The following is a 25,841-nucleotide window of genomic DNA, read 5'->3' as shown; positions in this document are numbered from 1 at the left end:
TAAATAATGGGTGTGTGAGTGTGTAAAACTTTATGTACAGCCCTAGCCAGTTTGGCTCAGTGGATAGAGCATCGCTCGGCCTGCAGACTGAAGGGTCCCAGGTTCGATCCCAGTCAAGGAAACGCACCTCAGTTGCAGGCTTGATCCTCAGACCTGGTCGGGGCGTGGGTAGGAGGCAACCCATTGATGCGTCTATCTCACATTAATGTTTCTCTCTCTGTGTCTCTCCTCCCTCCCTTCCACTCTCTCTAAAAATCAATGGAAAAATATCCTCAGGTGAGGATTAACAACAAAAAGAAAAAACTTTATTTATAAAGCAGGCTGTGAACAGAAGTTGGCCTTTGTTTAGTTGGCCAGCCCCTGCTGTGGAGTTGATGTTCACACCTCGCCCTCAGCAGAGAGGACTGAGCTGGAGATATAAACATGGAAACCATCAGGATTGGGTCTGGAGCCTGGCTGACAGCAGGGAGAGCTTCTAAAAACAACAAAGGAATTAGGAAAGCTAAATTCTGCCTGGTTCCACCATTCAGCTGTGTGACCTTGGGAAAGCCGCTGGCCCTCTCTGATCTTCAGTTTCTCTGCCTGGGAAATGGGAGTGGGAGCCATCAGACTGACCTCATAGCATTGTTGTGAAGGTCTGCCATGTAGTAAGAGCTATATGCAGGCACAAGGCGATTGCTTCTTCTCCCCATTGCTGCCTCATTCTAGAAGGTTCCCTTACCAAACTTGGCTCACCCTAGAATGAAACTTCCTTCGACTTAACGGACTCCTCTCATCTGAACATCGCCGCTCCTCCTCCTAACCATGCAGCTCCTCTGTCCCTTTAAGAACTGTCTAGGTTCAGCATTCTAGAATGTCCTCAGGCTCCCCCTATACCATGGCTAGGAATTCCTGGGATACTTATCTCCCTGTGAATTATGCATGCCCTATCAGTCTCTCCTAAGCTCCCTGAGAGCTCAGAGACTACCTTTGATCTAATTTCCAGAACTCTCTAATGTGGCGGGTGTAAAAGGGACGTTTCCCTGGGAAGTATCAGATTAGATGGACTTGCCCAAGAAATGGGTTCATTCTGCCTTCCCCTCGCCTCTCAAGCAAATGTATGCTTTTTAAAAAATATATATTTTATTGATTTATTACAGAGAGGAAGGGAGAGGGATAGAGAGGCAGAAACATGGATGAGAGAGAAACATCGATCAGCTGCCTCCTGCACACCTTCCACGGGGGATGTGCCCGCAGCCAAGGTACATGCCCTTGACTGGAATCGAACCTGGGACCTTTCAGTCCGCAGGCCGACGCTCTATCCACTGAGCCACACCGGTTAGGACCAAATGTACCTTTAAATGACCGAGTTTCACGGAAAGGCGTTCCTTTCCTGTCCATCTTCACTGGAGGCACGTGAAGCTGGCTTTGCTCCTGGTTTGTCCCGGCTTCCATCTTAGCATCGCTACGGACTCACTTCCCTGTCACGCAACTGTAACTCCATGAGCTTTTCATGTTCACACTCTCCTATGTTTCATAAATAGTGGCCGCTGGGAGCTGCCTGCTTTATCCTCCAGACATCTTCCTCCTCCCCTTTTGAAAAAAAAAAAACTTTTTTTAATTGATTTCAGAGAGAAGGGAGAGGGAGAGAGAGAGAAACACCAATGATGAGAAGCAATCATGCATCGGCTGCCTTCTGCACACCCCACACTGGGGATCTAGCCAGCAACCTGGGCATGTGCCCTGACCGGGAATCCAACCGTGATCTCCTGGTTCCTAGGTCGACCCTAACCACTGAGCAACACAAGCCAGGCTCCTTCTTCCCTTTGATACACCAGGCAAATGAATGAATGAATGAATGAATGAATGATGTTCTGGTCCAGGTCATCACTCCTGCTCCAGACCTCGAATCTGCCCCGTCTCCTAGGCGCCCTGGGTTCCTGGTGCAGGAGGCAGCATGCACACAGCAGACTCCTTGCTCTGCAGACCATGAGAAAAAGAAAGAAAAGGAAACATTTGTCCTGATTCTCAGCCCAGACTGGGTCACCAAGTAGTTCCAGGAGATAAAGGTCTCTTCTTCACCGGACAGCCCAGCTCACGTTTTCAGAGAGGACCGGAGCTGGGACTGGAACGTGAGCATGTGCCAGGGTAGGAAATGTCTCATAATGAAGGACTCAGACCATGGCCGCCTTAAGCCAATGATTGAGCTCTACATCCCTAACAGCAGGAGGCCCGGGCATGTTAACACCTTAGACGTGGTCACAGTATTGGATTCATAAAGGAAAGGGTCTTTATCTTTTGTTAAAATAGCTCCTGCTGAGAGAGAATTCACACACCACTCGGTCCACCCATGTAAGTGTCAATTCAATGGCTTTTAGTATATTCAGTTATGCCTTTGCCTCCACAATCAATTTGAGGACAATTTCATTACATCGCCCCCAAGAAATCCCTTAGCCGTCACACTCTAGTATCTCCATCCACACATGCCACTCCCTACCCCACCCCAGGCAACCCCTAATTTACTTTGTCTCTGGAGCTGCCTATTCTGAACATGGAGTCATGCTATATGTGGTCTTTCGTGACTGGCTTCTTTCTTTTAAAAATATATATATATTTTAGCCCTAACTGGTTTGGCTCAGTGGATAGAGCGTCGGCCTTCGGACTGAGGGGTCCCAGGTTCGATTCCGGTTAAGGGCATGTACCTTGGTTGTGGGCACATCCCCAGCGGGGGACTTGCTGGTTGATGTTTCTCTCATTGATGTTTCTAACTCTCTATCCCTCTCCCTTCCTCTCTGTAAAAAATCAATAAAATATATATTCAAATATAGATATATATTATTGATTTCAGAGAGAAAGGGGTGAGAGGAAGATCAAAACATCAATGATGAGAGAGAACCATGGATCGGCTGCCTCCTGCACACCCCCCACTGGGGATCAAGCCTGCAACCTGGGCATGTGCCCTTGACCAGAATCAAACCCAGAACCCTTTACTCCGCATGGCCGATGCTCTGTCCACTGAGCCAAACTGGCTAGTGCTCATTATGCCTTTTGAACGATAACCATCCAGTGGGTGTGAAGTGGAATCTCACTATGGTTTTCATTGCCTTCCCATCGCTAATGATACTGGTCATCTCTCCATGTGTTTATTAGTCATTTGTGTATCTTCTTTGGAGAAATCGTTTGCCTACTTTCTTCTTATTTTAAATGGATTTTATTTTATTTCTTAAAGTTGTCTTGGGTTTTCAGCAAAATGGAGTGGAACAAATAGAGCGTTCTCACTCCCCTCCCCCTTCACACACACACACACACACACACACACACACACACACACACAGCCTCCCCCACTACCAGCATCCCTGACCAGACTGCTACATTTCTTACTATTGAACCAAGATCCGCACATCACATTGACCGAAGTTCCCAGCTTCCATTGGGGCTCCCTCTTGGTGTTGTATATTCTCTGGGTTTGGACAAATGTGTAATGACACGAGCCACCATTATAGAATCACACAGGATAGCTTTATTGCCCTAAAAATCCTCTGCGCTCCCCTATTCCTCTCTCCCTCCCCCACAGCGCCGGCAGCCATTCATTTTGTAACAATCTCCGTAGTTCTGCCTTTTCTGGAATGGAATGTCCTGGAGTTGCAATCATGCTATGTAGCCTTTTCTGATGGCTTCCTTCACTTGAGAAGATGCATTGAAGGTTGCTGTATATGTTGTCACGACTCCATAGCTCATTTCTTTTCAGCTCTGCGAAACATTCCATTGCCCGGACGGGCCACGTTTATTTATCCACTCATCTATTGAAAGGCATCTTGGTTATTTCCAAAATTCGACATTTCTGAAAAAAACTCTCTAAACACCCATGTGCGGCTTCCTTTGCCCATTTTAAAATTGCCTTATTTATTTTTTTTTTTAAAGTTGTGGTTGCTTTGATACATTTGAAATACCAATCCCTCATCAGCATGTGAATTGCAAACATTAGCTCCCATGCTTTGCGTTGTCTTTCTGCTTTCTCGTTGGCAGCTTTGGAAACAGCCAGTTTTTCATTTGGAAGTCCAGTTCATCTATTTTTGTTGTTGTTTATGCCTTTGGTGTCACAGTAGAGAAACCATTGTCTAATCCAAGGTCAGGACGGTTTATAGTGTGTTTTCTTTTGAGAATTTTAGCTCTTACGTGAAGGTCTTTTATCCACTTCGAATTGTGCATATGATGTGTCATCCTTATCTTTTCATAGATATAGACTAAAGAATGTAGGTGCAAATATCTGTTGACTGTAATAAAACTACTTTAGAAAAATAGATGAAGCAAATATGGTAAAATTCTGAAAGATGCTATGTTTAAGGTGATGGATTTATGGGTGCCCATTATACTCTCTCTCTTTTTTTAATATTTTATTGATTTTTTACAGAGAGGAAGGGAGAGGGATAGAGAGTTAGAAACATCGATGAGAGAGAAACATCGATCAAGCTGCCTCCTGCACACTCCCTACTGGGGATGTGCCTGAAACCAATGCACATGCTCTTGACAGGAATCAAATCTGGGACCCCTCAGTCCGCAGGCCGATGCTCTATCCACTGAGCCAAACCTGTTAGGGCTAATTTTTTTAAATCCTCACCTGTGAACATGTTTCTCATTGATTTCAGAGAGGAAGGGATGGCAGGGGGAGGGAGAAACATCGATGTGAGAGAGAAACATTGATGTGGTTGCTTCCTATACACAATCTGACTGCGCCTGAACGGGGATTGAACCCGCAACCTTTTAGTGCACTGGATGATGTTCCAACCCGTTGAGCTACACTGGCCATGGCTCTGTATTTTTTTTTTTTTTCATTCTTTAAATAGAAAGTAAATGGAAAAGATGTAGAAATAAAAATCAGAAAAACTACTTGTTCTGTCAGTGAAAATATAACTAATAGGAGAGTTAACTTGCATTTATTTTAACTTGTTTTCAAAGTAAATTATTTGTAATCTAGCATTTTATAATTAGTTGTCAGTTATTTGTCACGCTGCTAATAAAAACACACAATAGAATGGATGGATCAGGGTGTCTTGGCACTGCTCTTAGAGCTTCTCACTCCAATGTGGCAGCTTCTAGCCACATGTGGCTGTTGAGCTCTTGAAAGAGTCCACCCCGAGATGGGCTGCAGGTATAAGGCCCAGCCCGGCAGATTTGAATGGGCACAAATGCCCCAGATAGTAACCACTGAGGACATTTTTTGCAATACACGCCCGTGAGAGGAAAGGAGTTCTCTCTTGAGGGGGCATTTCTCTCCAGGGGAGTTCACAGGTAGGGTGCTGTTATCACATGGGCTGCCAATGTTCCCATGTGCAAAGCATGCAGGGCCCTCAGGGTCACAGGCGGCGCCGTGGGGCTGGCCCTGGCCCACAGTTTGCAGACCTCTGTAGCTGCACCCCGTGGTAGGCAGTGAGTTTGGGGGAATTCCACTCCTGGTTGCGAGGCAGTCCATCACCTCTTCCAGCACCTTCCTCAATGCCCAGTTAATCTGGTTCATTTCCTTTTCCCCAGGAGGCAGGACCCAGCAGTCAAGGCTTGTGGTCTGCTCCCTGATTGGTGTGGCTCAGTGGATAGAGCGTTGGCCTGCAGACTAATAGGCAGCAGATCCATGATTCTCTCTCATCACTGATGTTTCTCTCTTTCCCTCTCCCTTCCTCTCTGAAATCATTAAAAATATGTTTTTAAAAAATATTTGTGCTCGGGAGCGCTCCTCAATGCTTCAGGACCAGCCAGAGCTCCGAAGCTGACGCCCTAGGCCTGGGGTCAGCCCCTGCCTCCCAGCACCCTCCTGCTTCCCCTCCTCCCTCACCCCACCCTCCACCCTCTCCAACTCCCTGGCTCCGCCCCCTCCCCCGTTGCTCCGCCCCTTCACCCCCGCTGCACCAACCGGGTCCAGCCACTGAGCTGTCCCCGCCCACTACGCCCCGCCCCTCCAGCTCCGCCTCCCGTAGCTCCGCCCCCCGCAGCTACCCGGCCGGTTCGTCCTCGCTGCTGCGCGCTTTCCCGCTCCGCTGCCGGCTCCGCTGCCACCGCCGCTCCGTCCCCGCCGCGCACCCGTCGAACGCCAGGATGACCAACATCGTGCTGTTCAGCGGCAGCTCGCACCAGGACCTGTCCCAGCGGGTGGCCGACCGGCTGGGCCTGGAGCTGGGCAAGGTGGTCACCAAGAAGTTCAGCAACCAGGAGACCAGGTGGGGCGCGTGGGGCCCGGAGGGCGCCGGGTGCGGGGCCGGGCCGGGCGCTCCCCCTTCCGGGGCGGGCCGGTCACGACGCGGCCTCCGCGCCACCGCCGCGGCGCCCCGGAAAGCCGAGGGCGGCCCCAGCCCGGAAGGGCGGCGTGGGGGGCGGTCACAGCGTCTCGGGGCGCGGGGGGCACCGCCGGCGGTAACGGCCCAGGTGCGGGCACGCGGGGAGGGCCGCCCCGGCCGCGATCGCCGGGGCTGCGGGTCCCCGCCGGGCTGATCCCGAACCCCGCGTGCTCGGGGAGGGTCCGCCCACGCCCCCGCCCCTCCCCGCCGGATTCACCTGCGGCGATTTCCAGCGCCACTTCCCCGCCGGGCCCGGAAGGTCGGAGCCCATGGCCGGGAGCGGCGTGGTGGAAGCTGCCAGATGCCTGTGCGGAGCAGCCCAGCCGGGCGCAAACCTTTAGGCTCACCGGCAGGTGTGGTGGCGCAGAGGTTTTAAAAAGCGTGGGAACGCGGAGGGCGCACGTGCTGGGCTGCCCGGCGCTCCCTCTCGTTTTCCTGCCTCCGAGATGGTGGGCTTCCCGCTCCTTCGCGGGCCTGAGACCCCGCTGTGCCCGGCAGCAGGGCTGCGGCGGGAGTGCAAGCGCCAGCCACGTCTGGGGTCCCCGAAGCGCTCGCCTCTGCGCCGCGCCGGCCAGAGGGAGCCCCTCCCTCAGGGCGGCCAGGGGCTCCTTTTCCCACCGGCCTGAGTCCTCAAAAATCTCCGATCAAGTTCAAGTTGGTCTCCTTTCCCCGGCTCTCCTTTTAAATGTCTACCGCTGCACACGGTTGCTGATCATTTCTTATCTTTGGCCAAAAAACACTTAAATATTTTCAACAAGCGCTGGAACAGTTGGTGCCAGCTACAAACAAAACAAAACAAAACAAAACAAAACAACCTCTATCCCTACTAACCCGCTGTTTCAAAAATTAACTTGAAATAGATCATAGACCTCAATGTAAAACCTAGAACTAGTCATTTCCAGATGAGAACATGGGGGGCGATCTTGATGATCTTGGCTAGGCAAAACATTTCTTTTTTTTCTTTTAAAATGTATTTTATTGATTTTTTTTTTTTTACAGAGAGGGATAGAGAGGAACATCGATGAGAGAGAAACAGCAAACTGCACAGTCCCCAGTGGGGATGTGCCCACAACCAAGGTACATCCCCTTGACCAGAATTGAACCTGGGACCCTTCAGTCCACAGGCCAATACTCTAGCCACTGAGCCAAACCGGTTTCGGCTAGGCAAAACATGTCTCAGATACTGAGGTGCGGAGTGAATGCAATGGGGAAGGTGGTGGCAGCTTTTTAGGAGGTGAGCCTTCTTCTTCGTGGGCATTGTAACCACACAGCCCGGTGATAAGCGAAGAAACATTTGTGACCGGGGAGCAGGTGGTATTAATGCTGGGAGTCCTTTGGCTAAAGAATTTGTCTTTGCAGATTAAAAAAAATATATATTTTTTATGGATTTCAGAGAGAGAGAGAGAGAGAGAGAGAGACATCAACGATGAGAGAATCATTTCATTGATCAGCTGCCTCCTGCACCCCCCCCCAACCACTGGGGATCGGGGGGGGGGGGGGGGAGAGAGAGAGAGAGAGAGAGAGAGAGAGAGAAAGAGAAAAACATCAACGATGAGAGAATCATTGATCAGCTGCCTCCTGCACACCCCCCACTGGGGATCGGAGAGAGAGAGAGAGAGACATCAACGATGAGAGAATCATTGATCAGCTGCCTCCTGCACACCCCCCCACTGGGGATCGGGCAACCTGGGTATGTGCCCTGATGTGGAATTGAACTCACAACCACTGAGCCACACTGGCTGGGCGTGTCTTTGCAGATATAATAAAGAAGGCCAGGAGGATGCCGGGAACTCGGGGAAAGATAGCAAAGCTGGGTTTGAATGGTGCAATGCTTTGCCAGTCCTGTTTAAGCCTCAGTAGCCTTAGAGCAGGAGAAGAAGGGGATAATGGTTTTGTTCAGGAGGTGATGTCACATAAGTAAAGGAGAAATTTCTGGGTGAGGTGCACTTTGAAACACCAGGCTAGGCTGCTGTAAAAAACAAAACAAAAAAAAAACTCTTATCATTCGCAACAGCATGGAGGGACCTGGAGAGCATTATGCTGAGCGAAATAAGCCAGCCGGAGAAAGACAAATATCACATGATCGCACTCATTTGTGGAATATAATGAAGGACATAAACTGATGAACAGAAATAGAGCAGAGCTAGAGAAGCATGGAACAGACCATCAGACCTCAGAGAGAAGGCAGGGGCAGGGCGGGGAAGGGTAAGAGATCAACCAAAGGGAATGCGTCGTTCTTGCGTGTCCCTCAGTGCAGCTGACTCCTTTGCTGCTAAAGAGGGTGGTTAATCTGCATCTGAAGTCCCTGGTGAAGTCAGGGTTGGATTTCTGCTGTGGAACTTCCTCAGACTTCGGTGTATTCAAGCGGACTCGATGCCATTTGCTTTTGAGCAGGGGTCTTCAAACTACGGCCCGCGGGCCACATGCGGCCCGCAGAGGAGTCTGATCCGGCCCGCCAGGTTTTTTGGGCAGTGAGCGCAGCCGAGGTGTTACAGTAGGAATTAGTAGTTCATATAGTCCGGCCCTCCAGCTCTCTGAGGGACCGTGATCTGGCCCCCACTTTAAAAAGTTTGAGGACCCCTGCTTTTGAGTATTTTATAGCTACCCCTTGATTGTTAGAAGTCACGAGGTCTCAAAAACCACTCCACACGAAATCTTGGAATTGCTTATATAATTACATTTTGTTTTTAATATCAGGTTAACTTCTTGACTTTTCTCTCCATGAACTGGAGCTCCTCTCCTCCCAGGCGCTGAGCTAGTGATCCAGTTTTCACCGTGGGCCCCTAAGACCAGATGCAAGGGCGACAGGAAGAGAGAACTGATTCATTTCCTCTGAGGGGCCCCTTCCTCAATCTCTTCTGAGCCCGGACCAGAAGCCTGCTCGCTGTCTCTTGGCCATCGCTGTTCCCATCCCCCATTTTTCTCTTCTTATATTTTTATGTTTCAGAGAGGAAGGGAGAGGGAGGGAGAGAGAAACATCAATGACGAGAGAGAATCATGGATTGGCTGCCTCCTGCACACTCCCCACTGGGCATCGAGCCTGCAACCCAGGCCTGTGCCCTTGACCGGAATCGAACCCAGGACCCTTCAGTCCGATGGCTGAGGCTCTATCCACTGAGCAAACCGGCTAGGGCCCATTCCCCATTTTTCAAACACCACCGAATCGGACACAGAGCCTCCTGATTTTACTTAGTCATCTAAGTCACTCACACAGAGGGAGATTGTGTTCTAGCTGTACCATAGAGCTTGAGATGCCATGATGATGTCCTAGGACAGCACTGATGATGTGTCTGAACGGCAGTTGTAGCATCTTCTCCCGGAAGTTCACCTGCCCACAGAGGCCTTAGCTGGGTTGTATGACCCAAAGTTCTGGCTGTCTCTTGTGGAACAAATCACCCCTGGACTTCGTGGCTTAAAACAATAATTATCTTCTTGCCTCTCACATCTGCAGTTTGGGCAGGGGCAGCAAGGAAGGCTTGCTTCTGCCCCAGGTGGTGGGATCAGGACAGTCACGGGGGGCTGGAGATCCCCCCGCTAAGGTGAGTTAGCACTGGCTTCTGCCAGCGAGCTGGTTGGGAAGCTCAGTACCTCTCCACGGCGCTGCCTGAGCTTCCTCCTCCGGGCAGGGAAGCTGGTGCCCAGTGTGAGTATTCCAGGGTACGGGAGCTGCCAGCCGCTTAAGGCCTGGGCATCATCACTTCCGTCACATTCTCTTCTCAAACAGTCCTCCCACATCCAAGGGGAGTCCTCTTCTCTTTTTTTTTTTTTAAAAAAAATATGTTTTACTGATTTTTATAGAGAGGAAGGGAGAGGGATAGAGAGTTAGAAACATGGATGAGAGAGAAACATTGATCAGCTGCCTCCTGTACACCTCCTACTGGGGATGTGCCTATAACCAAGGTACATGCCCTTGACAGGAATCGAACTTGGGACCCTTCAGTCCGCAGGCTGACGCTCTATCCACTGAGCTAAACCGGCTAGGACAAGGGGAGTCTTCTTGATGGGAAAGTGTTAAAGGGTCTGAGGCCATCTGGTAACTTCCACATCCATTCTTGTTGACTCAGATAAACGCCCAGCCTTCTTATTCCAAGGTCAGTAAAGATCCTTTACCTGAAGAGAAAATGGATGCTGCCTTCTGCCCACAGTTCTTAAAAGTCCTAGAATAGCCCTGGCCAGTGTGGCTCAATTGGTTGGGCATCATCCCTGCACTGAAAGGTTGCGGGTTCGATTCCCAGTCAGGTCCCATGCCCGGGTGCAGGAGGCAGCCCATAGATACTTTGCTCTCACAACGATGTTTCTCTTTCTCTCCCTTCCTCTCTCTAAATAAATCAATAAAAAATCTTTTTAAAGAAGTCCTAGAATAAAGATCAGTCGTAATCATCTTTACGAGTAGAAGCAGCAGGAATAGCTTGGGGGAAAAGTTGCCATGGCAATAGTATTTTCTGTCCTCCCCTGAACTAGTCATATGGGGATTGGAGCTCCTGAGGAGAAATAGGCCAAAGAGGTGGGAATGGGGGGATAGACGGTGTCACACCAGGGGTTGGCCAACTGCCAGGGCCCAGATAGTGACTGTTTTGGGCATCGCAGGCCCCCGTCGTCTCTGTAGTGTCTGACGGTTCTGTGAGCTAGGAGTCCAGATCACTTCATTCCTCTGGGGGGCAGGGGAAGGTAAAGGGGAGAACCCAGCTTTTTTTTTTTTATTGTTTTTAAATTAAATATATATATATATATATATATATATATATATATATATATATATATATATATATGTATATATATATTATTGACTTTATACAGAGAGGAAGAGAGAGAGATAGAGAGTTAGAAACATCGATGAGAGAGAATCATCGATCAGCTGCCTCTTGCACACCCCTTACTAGGTATGTGCCCGCAACCAAGGTACATGCCCTTGACTGGAATTGAACCGGGATCTTTCAGTCCCCAAGCAGACGCTCTATTCTAGGGGTGTCGAACTCAATCAGAGAAGGGGCCAAAATCTAAAATCCAGCCTAAATCGCGGGCCAAATGGTTTACTGAACAGTCATAAACTGACAATGTCATAAACTGACAGCGGAGTGCAGTGATGACAGCGCGGTGCAGGCCACATTGCAAGGCCTGGCGGGCTGGATTTGGCCCGCGGGCCTTGTGTTTGACACATGTGCTCTATTCTATCCACTGAGCCAAACAGGTTTCGGCGAGAACCCAGCTTTTGGGGGCTATCCAAGTTCTTTCCTCTCTGCTGGCTGCTGCTTCCATCTTCAAAGGCAGCAAAAAAGTATCTTTCTTTAAAAAAAAAAAATTATTATATATATATATATATATATATATATATATATATATATATATATATATTTTACAGAGAGGAAGGGAGAGGGATAGAGAGCTAGAAACATCAATGAGAGAGAAATATCCATCAGCTGCCTCCTGCATACCCCCCACTGGCGATGTGCCCACAACCAAGGCACATGCCCTTGACCAGAATCGAACCTGGGACCCTCCAGTCAGCAGGCTTACGCTCTATCCACTGAGCCAAACCGGCCAGGGCAAAAAAGTATCTTTCTGACCCCACTTCAGCCTTGACATGGTTCTTTGATATTAGCCCCTCGCCTGATGTCTCATGGCGAAACATGCTCTCCCGTACAGTGGACTCCCTTTTCGTTCTGTTAGTGGTCTCTTTTGCTGGACAGAGCTTTTTATTTTGTCCCATTTGCTCCTTTTCTCCTTCGTTTCCTCGGCCCTGGGAGATGTGTCTGTAAACAAGTTGCTACGAGAGATGTCTGAGATTTTGCTACCTCTGGTTTCTTCCAGGATGTTTATGTTTCCCAACTTGCATGAGCCCTTGTGATTATGTCCATCAACTAGAACAATCCAGAACAGGCTCCCTGGTTGAGGTCAGCTGATGAGTACCTTAATTCCATCTGCCACCTGGTTTCCCCGTTGCCTGGTAAACTGAGGGGTACACAGGTCCAGGGTATTAGGAGTAAGATGTCTTCAGGGGGTCATAGCCCTGCCTACCTCATCATTCTCGGTCCCTGGGCTAGATCGCCGGCCCGTGAGCTATGTAGTAATGAGACTTCCAAGTTGACTTCGTCCCATAGTTGATGTGAGGCCCACGGGAGTTCCATTGCGTTCCTTTGTACCCGAGGTGGGAGGGAGCGCATGGAATTCCGCGTCCCTCTCATCCATAGCTGAGCACACCCGAGACTATGACCCACTGGTTCCAAAACTCATCTGCAGATCTTGTCAACTCGGAAAACTTCATGTTTTGTCTTCTGATCTACTTGACCTTGGGTATCATAGAAGCTTCTGTTGATTCAGGTAGTCTTAACTAGATAGTTTCCCCAAAATCGTTTGTTTAAAAAAAAGCATAAAGCTGAAACCGGTTTGGCTCAGTGGATAGAGCGTCGGCCTGCGGACTGTAAGGTCCCAGGTTCAATTCCGGTCAAGGGCATGTACCTGGGTTGCGGGCACACCCCCAGTAAGGGGGTGTGCAGGAGGCGGCTGATGGATGATTCTCTCTCATCACTGATGTTTCTCTCCCTTCCTCTCTGAAATCAATTAAAACATATATATTTTTTAAAAGCATAAATACTACAGTAAATATGACACTTTCTGTTGAAGAGCTGCAGCCTGCTTGACGAAGTGGGTCTCATGAGGAGCTGGAAGGAGAGTGATCTGAGTTGGGGGGGGGGGGGTTGCCACAGCAGGTGTGGGTGCAGGTGGCTGCCGTTGCGAGGGGGTGTGCCGGGAGCATGTCTCAGTGTGTCTTCCGCTGTCTGCTCAGAATGAGAGGAGGTGGGAAAGCAAACGTACCATTCACGTTCCGCTCCAGTTGTTTCCGATACATCAGCCACCGGAAGAGATTTGCCTTTGGAAAGCCAACATTGTAGCAGCGCTGATAGGCCCCGGCTCTCTCCTGAGCACACGGCCCAGTTTGCTTTCTTTTCCCTGGAAGGCACGTGCCAGCGACGGGCAGGCCGCCTCTCCGGTTGATCACTCAGAATTCTGTAGCCAACACACAGGCATTTTCCAACATGCAATTCTTAGGGACTTGCAAAGCTTCTGTTGACTCAAGAAGCTTCTGGAGGAGTTCAGCTGGTGTGGCTCAGTGGTTGAGTGTCAAGCTATGAACCAGGAGGTCACAGTTCGATTGCCAGTCAGGGCACATGCCTGGGTTGCGGCTGCAGGCTCCATCCCCTGTGGGGTGTGCAAGCTGATCAGTGATTCTCACCATTGATGATTCTCTCTTTCCCTCTCCCTTCATCTCTGAAGTCAGTAAAATACATATATTTTTAAAAAGCTGCTGGAGGGTGCCTGTCAGCAAAACAAGGAAGTCCACCCAGAAAGAGGACAAAAAGTGGGAAACGGGGCGGCGGGAACCCCCTGGGTGCAGCTGGGCTTCACTGGAAGGGCCCTGGGGCAGACAGCCTGGGCGAGGCAAGCAGGAATTTGTAGTGAGTGCTTAGGACACTTAGCAGGTGGGAAGATAGGGTCATTTCCTCCAGGGCAAACACACCCTCAAAATGCTGCCTAAAAGGGAAATGCTAAACACTTGGCTTTAGTTAACTGGACCTCAGCTCTGAGCAGTATTGACACGGCTGCAGGGAGCACTCCTGTTTGGTTAGACAGGGGTCTTCAAACTACGGAGTCTGATCTGGCCCGCCAGGTTTTTTGGGCAGTGAGCGCAGCTGAGGTGTTACAGTAGGAATTAGTAGTTCATATAGTCCGGCCCTCCAGCTCTCTGAGGGACCGTGATCTGGCCCCCACTTTAAAAAGTTTGAGGACCCCTGGGTTAGAATGTTGACCTATATTGGGATGAAGGCCAGAGGGGGTCGGCAGGTTGCATAGGAAGCAGCGGGTGATGGGACAGGAAGGAAAGAGTTAAATCCTCATCTTCACAGCAAAGAGTCAACACAAAGAGTCAACACGTGATGCCTAGATAAGAAGCCATACAAACAATTGCTAGAGGCTTGCTAAGAGTTGAAATTGGCCCTAGCCGGTTTGGTTCAGTGGATAGAGCATAGGCCTGCAGACTGGAATGTCTCAGGTTCGATTCCGGCCAAGGGCACATGCCTGGGTTGTGGGCTCGATCCCAAATGGGGGGGCATGTAGGAGGCAGCCGATCAATGATTCTCATCATTGATGTTTCTCTCTACCTTTCTCCCTTCCTCTCTGAAATCAATAAAGAAATATATATATATATATATATATATATATATATATATATGTGTGTGTGTGTGTGTGTGTGTGTGTGTGTGTGTGTGTGTTTTAAAGAGTTGAAATTGGCCCTAGCTGGTTTGGCTCAGTGGATAGAGTGTCAGCCTGCAGACTGAAGGGTCCTGGGTTCAATTCCGGTCAGTGCACATGCTCAGGTTGCAGGCTCAATCCCCAGTAGGGGGCAGGGAGGAGGCAGCAATCCGTGATTCTTTCTCATTATTGATGTTTCTTTCTCCCTTCCTCTCTGAAATCAATAAAAATGTATTTTAAAAAAATAATTGAAATTGGTTGCCTCTGGGCTGTTTGTTATAAGGCTTACAGAGTGATCTGAATTTTTAAAGCAACGCGCACATGTAATTTTAATAAATGTATATAAATAATTAAATACAACATTTAGCAGAAAAGAGTTAACATAGTAAGACTGAGACCAATTGCTAAGGAGCATGTAAGATTCCGCTTAGATAGGAAACGGCCTGCTTGTGAGTGCCTAGGCCGGCCGCTGGGTACTTGGCTTCAGCCAGGGCTCCCTCCTCTTCCTGTGGGAGGGGCTCCCTGTGCGAACAGCATGCTGGATGCTGGTGCCCGCAAGTCTGGTAGGTGCCAGGCAGAAGGTAATGACGTCACCAGCCCCCCCATGAACCCCCAGGCACTGGGTCTAATGAGCTTCCTTGGCAGACAGCCAGCCCCGCACACGCCTTGTCCCAGCTCATTGCTGAGCGCGACCTGGGTGATCCCCCGGGAACAGCTCTTGGAAGCTCGCGCCTGGATCCGCCCGGGCCCCCTCCCCTTAGCTCACTGTGCTCTGTGCCCTCTGCTGTGATACATCTTAGCCCTGAGAACAGCTGTCCTGGCCAGTCATCAAATATGCTTTAGAATTTACATATATACACTGAGTGGCCAGAGGATGATGATCTCTGAACACATAATAATCTGGCCACTCAGTGTACTATAGAATAAAAGGCTCATATGCAAATTGTCCCCTCGACCAGCAGGCAGGCCTGCCAACTGCCCATGTCCCCTCCCCCTGGCCAGGCTGGCCAGACCACACCCATACACGAATTCATGCCCGGGCCTCCAATACACACACACACACTGAGTAGCCAGATTATTATGCTTTCAGAGATTATAATAATCTAGCAACTCAGTGTATATTTCTATTGATTTGAGAGGAAGAGAGAGGGAGAAAGAGATAGAAACATCAATGATGAGAATCACTGATCGGCTGCCTTCTGCATGCCCCCTGCTGGGCATGGAGCCAGCAACCCAGGCATGTGCCCTGGACTGGAATCGAACCTGGGACCCTTCTGTCTGCATTCTGACGCTCTATCCACTGAGCCACACTGGCCAGGGTGCGCTTGAGTACTAACAGTGTTTTTCTCCTAGTGTGGAGATCGGCGAGAGCGTGAGAGGGGAGGATGTGTACATCATCCAGAGCGGCTGCGGGGAGATCAACGACAATCTGATGGAGCTCCTCATCATGATCAACGCCTGCAAGATTGCCTCCTCCTCCCGGGTGACCGCCGTGATCCCCTGCTTCCCCTACGCCCGCCAGGACAAGAAGGACCGGGTACGAGGGCGGTGCCCACTCTGGGTTAACGCTGACATTTTCTTTTTCCTCATGTTGCCTTAGAACAGGGGTCGGCAAACTCATTAGTCACCAGAGCCAAATCTCAACAGCACAACAATTTAAATTTCTTTGGAGAGCCAAATTTTTTAAACTTAAACTTCTAACGCCACTTCTTCCAAATAGACTCTCCCAGGCCGTGGTATTCTGTGCAAGAGCCACACTCGAGGGGCCCAAGAGCTGCGTGTGGCTCACGAACCACAGTTTGCCGACCACTGGGTTAGAATATCTAGACAATGTTTGCCTTCTATTTTCCTGATCGAGTACACATGCTTTTTCACCTTGGCTTTGGCACAGTCTGTCTTTGTTACTGGTTAGAGGGAGGGAAAGAGATAAGGCATATTTTTGCCGGTATTAAGATACCATGCCAGGCTGATAGCAGTGATTTTCAACCTTTTTCGTCCCACGGCATACATAAACTAACTACTAAAATGCAGCGCCACCCCAAAAAACCTATATTTTGCTCATCTGACGAAAAATAGGCATGCTTTTGATTCATTTCCACGCACACTGTTGCTGTGAAGGCGCCCGGCTCTGTCGTAACTACTTCCTCTGGTGGCTTCTCAGCCAGAGACAGACGATGAGAAATGACTGGTGTGGCTGCATTCCAATGAAACGAGATTATGGGCACTGAGGTGTGAATTTCATGTAACTGTCACATGCCATGAAATGTTCTTCTGATCTTTTCTCCAGCTATTTAGTCATGTAAAAACCATGATTACTAGTAGCTCACAAGCAATACCAAAACAAGTCGCTGGCCAGATGTGGCCCCCCGGATTAGAGCGTCCAGGGGTTGTGTGTGTGCCTGTCACATCATGAGTTAGCTTTAGCTCAGGGCAACCGGAAGCTTAGGTCTCGTATGCTGCTGTGAAGCATATGACCTTCCACTTATTATTTATGGAGCTTCTTTTAAAAAACAAAAAAAAAACAAAACTTTTACTGATTTCAAAGAGGAAGGGAGAGGGAGAGAGAGAGAAACATCGATGAAAGAGAAACATCAACATTGATAGACTGCCTCCTGCACGCCACACACTGGGGATTGAGCCTGAATCCTGGGCATGTACCCTGACTGGGAATCGAACCGTGACCTTCTGGGTCTTAGGTTGATGCTCAATCACGGAGCCACGTGGGCTGGGCTATGGAGCTTCTTTTATTCTAGACTTTTTAAAAAGTACATTTTTATTGATTTCAGAGATGAAGGGAGGAGAGAGAGATAGAAACATCAGTGATGGCCCTAGTGGTTTGGCTCAGTGGGTAGAGCATCAGCCTGTGGACTGAAGGGTCCCAGGTTCAATTCTGATCAAGGGCACATACCTAGGTTGTGAGCTTGATCCCCAGTGGGGTCATGCAGGAGGCAGCGAATCAATGATTCTCTCTCATCATTGATGTTTCTACCTCTCTCTCCCTCTCCCTTCCTCTCTGAAATCAATAAAGATACATTAAAAAAAAAAAAGAAACATCAATGATTGGTTGCCTCCTGCATGCCCCCTACTGGGGATAGAGCCTGCAACCCGGGCATGTGCCCTGACAGGGAATTGAACCCTGGACCCTTTAGTGCGCAGGCCGATGCTCTATCCACTGAACCAAACCTGCTAGGGGTATTGTAGACTTGATTTGCAAGCTTTATGTGCATTTTTAGTTGCTAAATTTCAGTATATTAATTCTGTCCCATCAGTGTAGTCCATTGTTTTAGCTCCTCCTCCCATCTGTGCTTCCACGGGATGGTTTAGCCCAGTGGTTGGCAAACTCATTAGTCCGCAGAGCCAAATATCAACAGGACAACGATTGAAATTTCTTTTGAGAGCCACATTTTTTAAACTTAAACTTCTTCTAACGCCACTTCTTCAACATAGACTCGCCCAAGTCGTGGTATTTTGTGGAAGAGCCACACTCAAGGGGCCAAAGAGCCGCATGTGGCTCGCGAGCTGCAGTTTGCCGACCACTGGTTTAGCACCACCTCCTTGCCCGTGCCATAACGGAACTAATATTCCACTCCTGGTCTCTTCCATGAGGCAGGAGCGTTAGTGAACTTACCCTATAATGAGTGATCTGGTCCCCCTTTCCCTTCTAGTGGCTTTTGGATTCAGGGCAGAAATATTTGGAAATTGTATCTTCTTCAGTGATTCCTCTTATCATGGCAAGGCCCCTTCCCACTGATTGGTAGCTGCACAAACGTCTTCTTTCACTGATCCAAACATCCTTGGAGACTCCCACATCCTTTGTTCATCCTTTGTTCGCAAGTATCCAGTTTGCCACTGTTCCAAGGTCGCATATCAAGCCTGGTTTCTTATGTGCATTCATAATGCGGTCTTTGTTGCACAGAGAAGCGGCCTCGCCTGCCCTCCCGCCTCCGGGGCGGGGATGCGCCCCTGGCCTCGGGCTTGTCATGGCCAGCAGCGGCCCATGCACTTTGCTGACAAAAGGAGCCCCACAGCCCGGTCAGCATGGCTCAGGGGTGGAGCCTCGACCTATGAACCAAGAGATTGCCAGTTCGATTCCTGGTCAGGGCACATGCACGGGTTGCAGGCTCAATCCCCAGTAGGGGGCATGCAGGAGGCAGCCGATCCGATTCTCTCTCATCATTGATGTTTCCATCTCTCTCCCTCTCCCTTCCTCTCTGGAATCAATACAAATATACACTGAGTGGCCAGTTTATTATCATCTCTGAACGCATAATAATCTGGCCACTCAGTGTGTGTGTGTGTGTGTGTGTGTGTGTGTGTGTGTGTGTTAGAGGCCCGGTGCATGAATTCGTGCATGGGTGTGGTCTGGCCAGCCCGGCCAGGGGGAGGGGACATGGGTGGTTGGCCAGCCTGCCTGCTGGTCAAACTCCTGGTTGAGGGGACAATTTGCATATTAGCCTTTTATTATATAGGACATACACTGAGTGGTCGGATTATTATGCATTCAGAGATCATTATAATCTGGCCACTCAGTGTATTTTTAAAAGGAAAGAGAAAGGAGTCCCACAGAACCCTGCAGACCCTGGGCGTTGGTTCTGTGGGACTGCGTCTGACTGGCACTTTATCCTTTCCCCCCATTGTGGGGCATATACAGGGGTTTGATGTTTGGAGCCATTTTACCCATTTTCTTCCCCTCCCCTTCACCCTTTCTTCATCGCCATGCTGTACTTGTGTTTGCTGTTAGAGAAACTGGTAGAGAAGAAGGCATCACGGAGGGCTGTACGAATTGCCTGTTGCTGTCATTATAAATTGCCCCAAACTGGGTGGACTGAAACAACAAGTATAGCCCGGCTGGTGTGGCTCAGTGGTTGAGTGTCGACTTATGAGCCAGGAGGTTAAGGTTTGATCCCCAGTCAGCGTACATGCCCAGTTTGTGGGCTCGATCTGCAATAGGGGTGTGCAGCAGGGCAGCTGATCAATGATTCTCAACATTAATGTTTCTCTCCTTCTTCCTCTCACTTCCTCTCTGATATCAATAAAAATATATTAAACACACACACACACACAAAACAAACAAAAACCCCAGAAGTATGTTCTCTCCCACTCCTGAGGGCAGAAATAAAAAATTAAGGTGGGGTAGCACTCCAACCAGCCTCTTTAAGGGCCCATGTAACAGCATCCCCACCCTGCAGGGTAACTGCCCTGTCTCACAACCCTTCATACATCTCATCTGCAAAGACCCTCTTTCCAAATAAGATGGTGTCATTATTATACCATTTATCATCGTAGCCAGGACACTTGAGAGCTTGGAGAGAGCTCTAGAAATAATTGTACCACCATCCACCCTGCCCGTCCTGGGGGATTCTGACACATGCCACCCTTCTGTGGGTCTCTGGCTCTGGGACTGACCTTGGAGCTGGCCAAGACGTACAGATCGTTCTGGCACCGTTACTGTCATGTCTGTGTGGTCAGTGTGACTCATCCTATATAATAAAGAGCTAATATGCTAATTAGACCAGATGGCGGACCAACCAGTGGGTGGGGGGCGGGGCCAGGAGGCAGCTGGGGCTGCTGCCCTCTGCGGCAAGATTGATTAGGGCGGGGGGGTGGGGGGGGGGGAACGACACACTCCAGGATCAATCACCCTGCAGAGGGTGGCGACAGCCAGGGATTTATTTATTTTAATAAATTTTTATTGATTTCAGAGAGGAAGGGAGGGGGAGAGAAACATCAGTGATGAGAGAAAATCATGGATCAGCTGCCTCCTGCACGCCCCACACTGGGGATGGGGCCCTGACCAGGAATCGAACTCTGACCTCCTGGCTCATAGATCGATGCTCAACCACTGAGCCACACCAGCCAGGATCTTTTTATTGATTAACTGAAAGAATCGAGGACTATTGTCCTGACACGAGTTTCTGCAATCTTGTCTATTTTTCAGGGATGTCAAATTTACACTTTTAGCAGGTTGGCATCTGCTACATTGAGAAAGATCTGAATAGCCGGAGAGTCTTCTCTCGTGGTTGGGCTGGCCCACAAAACATTTGGCCTTGATCCATTTTCCATAGGGCAGGCGAGTGCTTTCTTTTTGATGACTGTACTTGGATTCTGCTTCTGTAGAAATGTCAGAGGCATTTTTCTTTTTATTGGCTGGAAAGTCAGTTGATGTGTAAGTCCTTTTTCCTGCGAGATCCAGTTGGGTATTAGGCCAAGTTATGAAAAGCAGTGCAAAAGCCAAATCCGGCAGCGAGGTCACGTGGGTGGAGTGGATCTCGGAAGTAACAAGTGTGCGATGCCACTGAGCGAGATGAACAGAGGAGTCCTCTTGCCGCTTACAAATGACAGGCAGCCCCCAAATGGACTAGTGTTGGGGTCAGATCCTATTATAATGAAGTCCTGGTGATCAGTTGACCCTCTTAAATATGCCAAGATTTTGTTAAACAATTTTCCATGAAAGCGTGGTGTTATAGAGCTTCTACTAAGAAGTATTTATCAAAGGTACACATTGTGTGCGAGGTATGTGCTGTAGGTGATGAGAAAATCTCCAAAACCGATTCTTTGCCCTTGGGGACCGCATAGACAGAACCCTGACATCCATTTACATAACATCTTCTCATGTCAGTCTTTCGGCAGGCGGTCCTAAATGCTGGGGACCAGCTGAGGAGCTAGTGCCCTGTCCCTTTATTTGTTTATCTTTTAGAAAGGATGTATTGATTAAATTTTATTTTTTGATTTTGTGTGTGTGTGTGTGTGTGTGTGTGTGTGTGTGTTATTCCTCACCTGAGTATATTTTTCCATTGATTTTTTTTTTTTTTTTTTTTTTTTTAGAGTGAGTGAAAGGGCAGGGGAGAGACAGAGAGAGAGAGAAACATCAATGTGAGAGACACATGGATTGGTTGCCTCCCATACTGGCCCTAACTAGGGCTAGAGATTGAGCCTACAATCAAGGTACATGCCCTTGACTGGAGCTCTATCCACTGAGCCATACCAGCCAGGGCTGCCCTGTCCCTTTAGAAGGAACAGATCATTTCTTTCCGGCGTCCTCAGTGCCTTATAGGAGATCTGAACCAGTTCTGGAGATCAAACACATTGGCTCAGCAGAGACGGGGTGTAGGGAGGGTGGCAGGTGTGTGGGTGTAGATAGCACTGAATGGCCTCCAGAGAGGGAGAGCAGGCCGCGGGCACAGGCAGGGGCACCCACGTGGCAGAGGCACGTCTGGGGAGGACCAGCTCTCAGTAGCCAGAGCCAGGCTGACTGTGGAACAGAACAGGGGAGTGAACAGTGAGACTTGAATGATAATATGTAGTTAGTTGAAAATGTTGAAAATTTTTTTAAAAAATGACTATTTTCCCATAATCTCACTATCTAGAACACATGTGTCAAACACAAGGCCCGCGGGCCAAATCCAGCCCGCCAGGCCTTGCAATGTGGCCCGCACTGCACTCCGCTGTCAGTTTATGACACTGTCAGTTTATGACTGTTCAGTAAACCATTCGGCCCGCGATTTAGGCTGGATTTTAGATTTTGGCCCCTTCTCTGATTGAGTTCGACACCCCTAATCTAGAAGCATCTCCTATTAATATTTTGGCATATATTCTCCAATTTGTGTGTAAAAAGAATTGTGTGTGTATATATATTTATATTACTTTAAAGTAATGTTTCTTTTTCTAAAAAAAGAATGGTGTATTAGAGAAAAGACAAATTATCAGTTAACATTGTGATGTAATTCCTGTCTGTTTTTGCATGAACATACTGTGTGTGTGTGTGTGTGTGTGTGTGTGTGTGTGTATTTAACAGGGATCATTGATTTTTTTTTTTTACTCTTGTGAATGAAGTCTTTTTCAGCTTTATTGAAATAAAAATGCCATATAACTGTCAGTTTGAATGAAATCTTTTAAGCTTACGTTTTTTTCTTTGTGACTGGTAATAGGAATACTGTTGTTTACAGCAAAATGCTGTACTTTTTTTTCTAGGTCTAATCACGTCTGTTTAGTCTCTTAGATTTTTTTTTTTAATGTGGACAGAGTGTCCACAGGTTATGACATGGCCACTGAAGCTCTGGAGAAGTCAGGTCATTTTAAGAAGGAGATGCAGTCCGTGAGCCACAATGCTCTGCTTTTCTAAATGTTACATGATTAATCACCTTGAGGGGTTCTGCCTTCTGCCTGTTTCTTGTTTCTTTTGTGACATTACATGTGAGCTCCCAGCTGCGGGACATAAATTCTTCGTTAGGAGCTGGCTTTGGCCTTCAGGGCTGTGCAGGGCAGAGCCCCGCCTCCCCCGCCAGCCCACATTGGCTCTGTCCCTGGGGCCACTGCCTGTGACCACATTGGACTTCGTTCAGTTCCTGGATGTGATCTGTGAGCCTGGGTGATATCACACAGGCTGCTCTTCCTGGAACACTGGTCTGTCTGCCTCTGCCAGCTTTCAGAGCGGCTTCCTCCGAGGGCCTCTGACAGCCAGTCTCCTTAAACTTGATGTCCTTCATGCGGGTGTCTCTCTGAGTTCCTATTGTACATGCTTGTCACGATTTGAATTATTCAATTTATGCTATCGCGCTGAACAGTTTAATCATTGGCTTCTTTGACATTTAAAAATATTTTTATTGATTTCAGAGAGGAAGGGAGAGGGGGAGAGAGAGAGAGAGAGAGAGAGAGGAACATCAATGATGAGAATCATTGATCTGTTGCCTCCTGCATATCCCACCTAGGGATCGAGCCAACAGCCCAGGCATGTGCCCTTGAACAGGAATTGAACCATGGCCTTCCCGTTCACAGGTCCTTTCAATCACTGAGCCAGGCCGGCTGGGTGACATTTGTTTCCTATACCCAGTGTCAAGCACATCGTTTCTCAACAGCACATGTAAATAGTAAATATTTGGTGAACTGAATGGGGTGAATGTTTTTGTTGTTATAACATGTAGTTTTCTTTATTCTTATTAATGAAATAATTTAAGAGTTGAAATGGTTAATTTTCTTTATTACTATGTTATAAATGAGCTGGCTGTTAGCTTCCTCATGTAAGTCCTGTGGGAGGAATCTTCTCCTGTTCTAACGTCCATGTCTTTATGTTTTAGAGTCGTGCTCCGATTTCTGCGAAACTTGTGGCCAACATGCTCTCGGTGGCTGGCGCAGACCACATCATCACCATGGACCTGCATGCGTCTCAGATCCAGGTTCTGGCATTTTCTTTCTTGCCCTTGGCCATGATGGGGGGCTTAATGCAAGTGCTTACATCCTAGCTGTTAAGGTCACTGACTTCTGAAGGAGGTAACGTGACTCGTGTTTGAGTTTGTGAAGACTCTCTGGCTTTTCATCTTTCCTGAACTGGAAATAGAATTTTGTGCTGATATGCTGTCTCCAGCATCCCTGTGTCTCCAGTCTGTTCTGGAGGAGTGGGGATGCCTTCCTGGTGTAGCAGATGCTCTAATTCCATCTCAAGTTTGGGAACATCATTAGAGTGGCAGAGTGGTAACGTGTGTCTGTGAACCTCTTCCTAACGTAGTGCCTTCAGCTAGCAAAGCGGCCACTTGTCCTGTGCCTGCTCTGCGATCGAATGAGCGTGCAGTGTGTTTAGCTTATCAGAAGCGACTTACGAAGCCACAAACCTCCCCTGCTGCTCTGCACCTGTTCTGTATCCCTGAGAATATAGGCGCTCAGAAGGTGCTAGAAGTGTCCCCACAGAAAACAGATGGGACTGAAATATGCTCCTGGAACATAAGTGTCTTTTGATTTAATTCTGTTAAAATGAAGAAAGGGGAGTCTGTTGAGAAGGCTTTCTTTGGATACAAAATTTTAAGTTTTAACCCTAGCCAGTGTGGCTCAGTGGATAGAGCATCGGCCTGAGGACTGAAGGGTCCCAGGGTCAATTCCAGTCAAGGGCACATGCCCCGGTTGCTGGCTCCATCCCCAGTGGGGGGCGTGCAGGAGGCAGCCGATCCGTGATTCTCTCTCATCATTGATGTTTCCCTCTCTCTCTCTCTCTCTCTCTCTCTCTCTCTCTCTCCCCCCTTCCTCTCTGAAATCAATAATAAATATATCTTTAAAAATTCAAGTTCTATTTAAGGAAGATCATCTTTTCAAAAGGCACGCCCTGACACCCCCTTCTCCTCAGGGCTTCTTTGACATCCCCGTGGATAACCTGTACGCGGAGCCTGCGGTGCTGCAGTGGATTCGGGAGAACATCGCGGACTGGAGGAACTGTATCATCGTGTCCCCGGATGCGGGCGGCGCCAAAAGGTAGGCGTGGCCCCAGCAGGCAGGTGTCTGCATTAGCTGGCGGCTTCTCCCCTTTCCTGTGCCTCAGAGGAGGAAGCATATGCAAAATGATTTAATACTTTATTTTGCAAATGAGGGAGTATGGAGCAGCCCGCTTAGCCTCCGGAGCAGAGCGTTGTCCTCTTTGTCAACATTTCATCACTCCTGGGAGAAAAGTTCATACACTTGTATTTGTTTTCAGCAAAGAGTATGTCTTGAGTTTTTTTTTTTTTTTTTTTTTTTAATATATTTTATTGATTTTTGTACAGAGAGGAAGGGAGAGAGATAGAGAGTTAGAAACATCAATGAGAGAGAGTCATCGATCAGCTGCCTCTTGCACACCCCCTACTGGGGATATGCCCGCAACCAAGGTACATGCCCTTGACCGGAATCGAACCCGGGGCCCTTCAGTCCCCAAGCTGACGCTCTATCCATTGAGCCAAACCGGTCCCGGCTGTCTTGAGTTTTTAATAAGGTGTGTTTTTTTTTTATTATTATTATTATAAAAGCAATAGCCTAGCCCAGTGGTCGGCAAACTCATTAGTCAACAGAGCCAAATATCAACAGGACAACGATTGACATTTCTTTGGAGAGCCACATTTTTTAAACTTCAACTTCTTCTATGCCACTTCTTCAACACAGACTCGCCCAGGCCGTGGTATTTTGTGGACGAGCCACACTCAAAGGGCCAAAGAGCCACATGTGGCTCATGAGCTGCAGTTTGCCGACCATAGGCCTAGCCCTAGCTGGTTTGGCTCAGTGGATAGAGCGTTGGCCTGTGGACAGAAAGGTCCCCAGTTCAGTTCCGGTCAAAGGCACGTGCCTGGGTTGCAGGCTTGATCCCCAGTGTGTGGAGTGCAGGAGGCAGCCAGTGATTCTCTGTCATCATGGATGTTTCTGTCTTTCACTCTCCCTCTCCCTTCCTCTCTGAAATCAATAAAAATCTCTCTATATAAAAACCTAAGCGACAGCCAACTGGCTGAACGGCCGGTAGCTATGATGTGCACTGACCACCAGGGGCAGACGCTCAACGTG

At 48.7% G+C, this 25,841-nt stretch overlaps 1 protein-coding gene across 1 annotated transcript in view; it reads left to right on the top strand.

Moving 5' to 3' along the window:
• Window positions 1–5,968: 5,968 nt before the first annotated feature.
• PRPS2 (phosphoribosyl pyrophosphate synthetase 2) overlaps window positions 5,969–25,841 on the top strand; it is a 34,329-nt gene continuing 14,456 nt past the window's right edge. Inside the window, exons 1-4 of the mRNA XM_084869906.1 lie at window positions 5,969–6,188; window positions 15,906–16,089; window positions 23,627–23,725; window positions 24,664–24,788. Coding sequence (XP_084726032.1) covers window positions 6,067–6,188; window positions 15,906–16,089; window positions 23,627–23,725; window positions 24,664–24,788 — 530 coding nt within the window. The 5' untranslated portion in view covers window positions 5,969–6,066. The remainder of the gene's footprint in view (window positions 6,189–15,905; window positions 16,090–23,626; window positions 23,726–24,663; window positions 24,789–25,841) is intronic.

This window comes from Pipistrellus hanaki (assembly GCF_964339955.1).
Source record: "Pipistrellus hanaki genome assembly, chromosome: X".
NCBI lineage: Eukaryota > Metazoa > Chordata > Mammalia > Chiroptera > Vespertilionidae > Pipistrellus > Pipistrellus hanaki.
Note: the sequence above shows the minus strand (reverse complement) of the source record. Positions and strands in the feature narration are given on the sequence as shown.